Here is a 927-nt window from a genome sequence, read left to right as displayed (position 1 = left end):
CCTTACATTCAGGAACTCATTGAGGCGTCGCAAGAATAGTGGGCTTGGTTGGCCAAGGAGAATGAGTATAGGGACACAATAGGAAAGTTGGAAAAGCAAGTTAGGGATCTAAAATTCGAGAATGGATTGCAAGCCACGGCGGATGAGGGTGAAAAGAAAAAGCTAGCCAAAGAAAATGAGGCCCTTCGAGCCTAAATTCGAGAAATGAAAACAGCAACTGAAAATCCCGCCAGAAGTGCAAAGGATGAAAAGCTTATAAAGAACCTTAGACAGAAGGTGGATGAGTATGGTTTTGATTTGAACAAAGCAGAGGGTGAACTAGCCAAGGCTCGAACAAAATTGGCTAAGAATACGGAAGAACGAGCGCGCTTGGTTAAACAGTTAAAAGAGAAATATGACAATGAGGTGGCGGGGTTGAAGAAAAGGGTCATCGCCGTTGAGAACAAAATGATCAAGCAGGCAAAAGACTTTAAGGCTAAAAAAGAACACTGTTATACATCAATGGATCAATTAGAAAGAGACCTGCAACAACTCCAAGAACAGAATCAAGTAGCCGAACAATCTTTGGAAGCCAGGACCCAACAGATGGGGCGTTTGTTGCAAGAAAAGGGTGTCATAAGAGAGAGAGTCAGAAGGATCGCCGACTACACGCGATGAAGTGCAGTAGTTGTGAGGATATGACTAGATCCATGTTCCTTGCCACTGTGATGACCTTTGTCCGCCAGATAATGGAAGATCTCTACCACCTCCAAGGGGATTTAGCACGTAGGCCCGTGGCAAGACCGAATGATGTCCCGCAGGCCCCAGGAGCAGTTGAGGCGTTGATGTATTCATAATTTTCATTGGAGTCTGTTAGTCCGTTTTCGAATCTGTGTTTTCGTCTTTTTGTTGGAGTTTGTTAGTTTGCTTTTAAGTCTAATTTTCATC

The 927-nt window shown here is 43.9% G+C and overlaps 1 protein-coding gene across 1 annotated transcript; it reads left to right on the top strand.

The window, feature by feature from the left end:
* Positions 1–204: 204 nt before the first annotated feature.
* LOC138868407 (uncharacterized) lies at positions 205–657 on the top strand. The gene has a single exon (XM_070145960.1). It carries the CDS (start codon positions 205–207, stop codon positions 655–657), a length of 453 nt encoding a protein of 150 aa, XP_070002061.1.
* The last annotated feature ends 270 nt before the right edge of the window (positions 658–927 follow it).

Source organism: Nicotiana sylvestris, chromosome 5 (assembly GCF_000393655.2).
Source record: "Nicotiana sylvestris chromosome 5, ASM39365v2, whole genome shotgun sequence".
Lineage (NCBI taxonomy): Eukaryota > Viridiplantae > Streptophyta > Magnoliopsida > Solanales > Solanaceae > Nicotiana > Nicotiana sylvestris.
The sequence above is the reverse complement of the archived record's forward strand: the minus strand, read 5'-3'. Positions and strand labels throughout refer to the sequence as shown.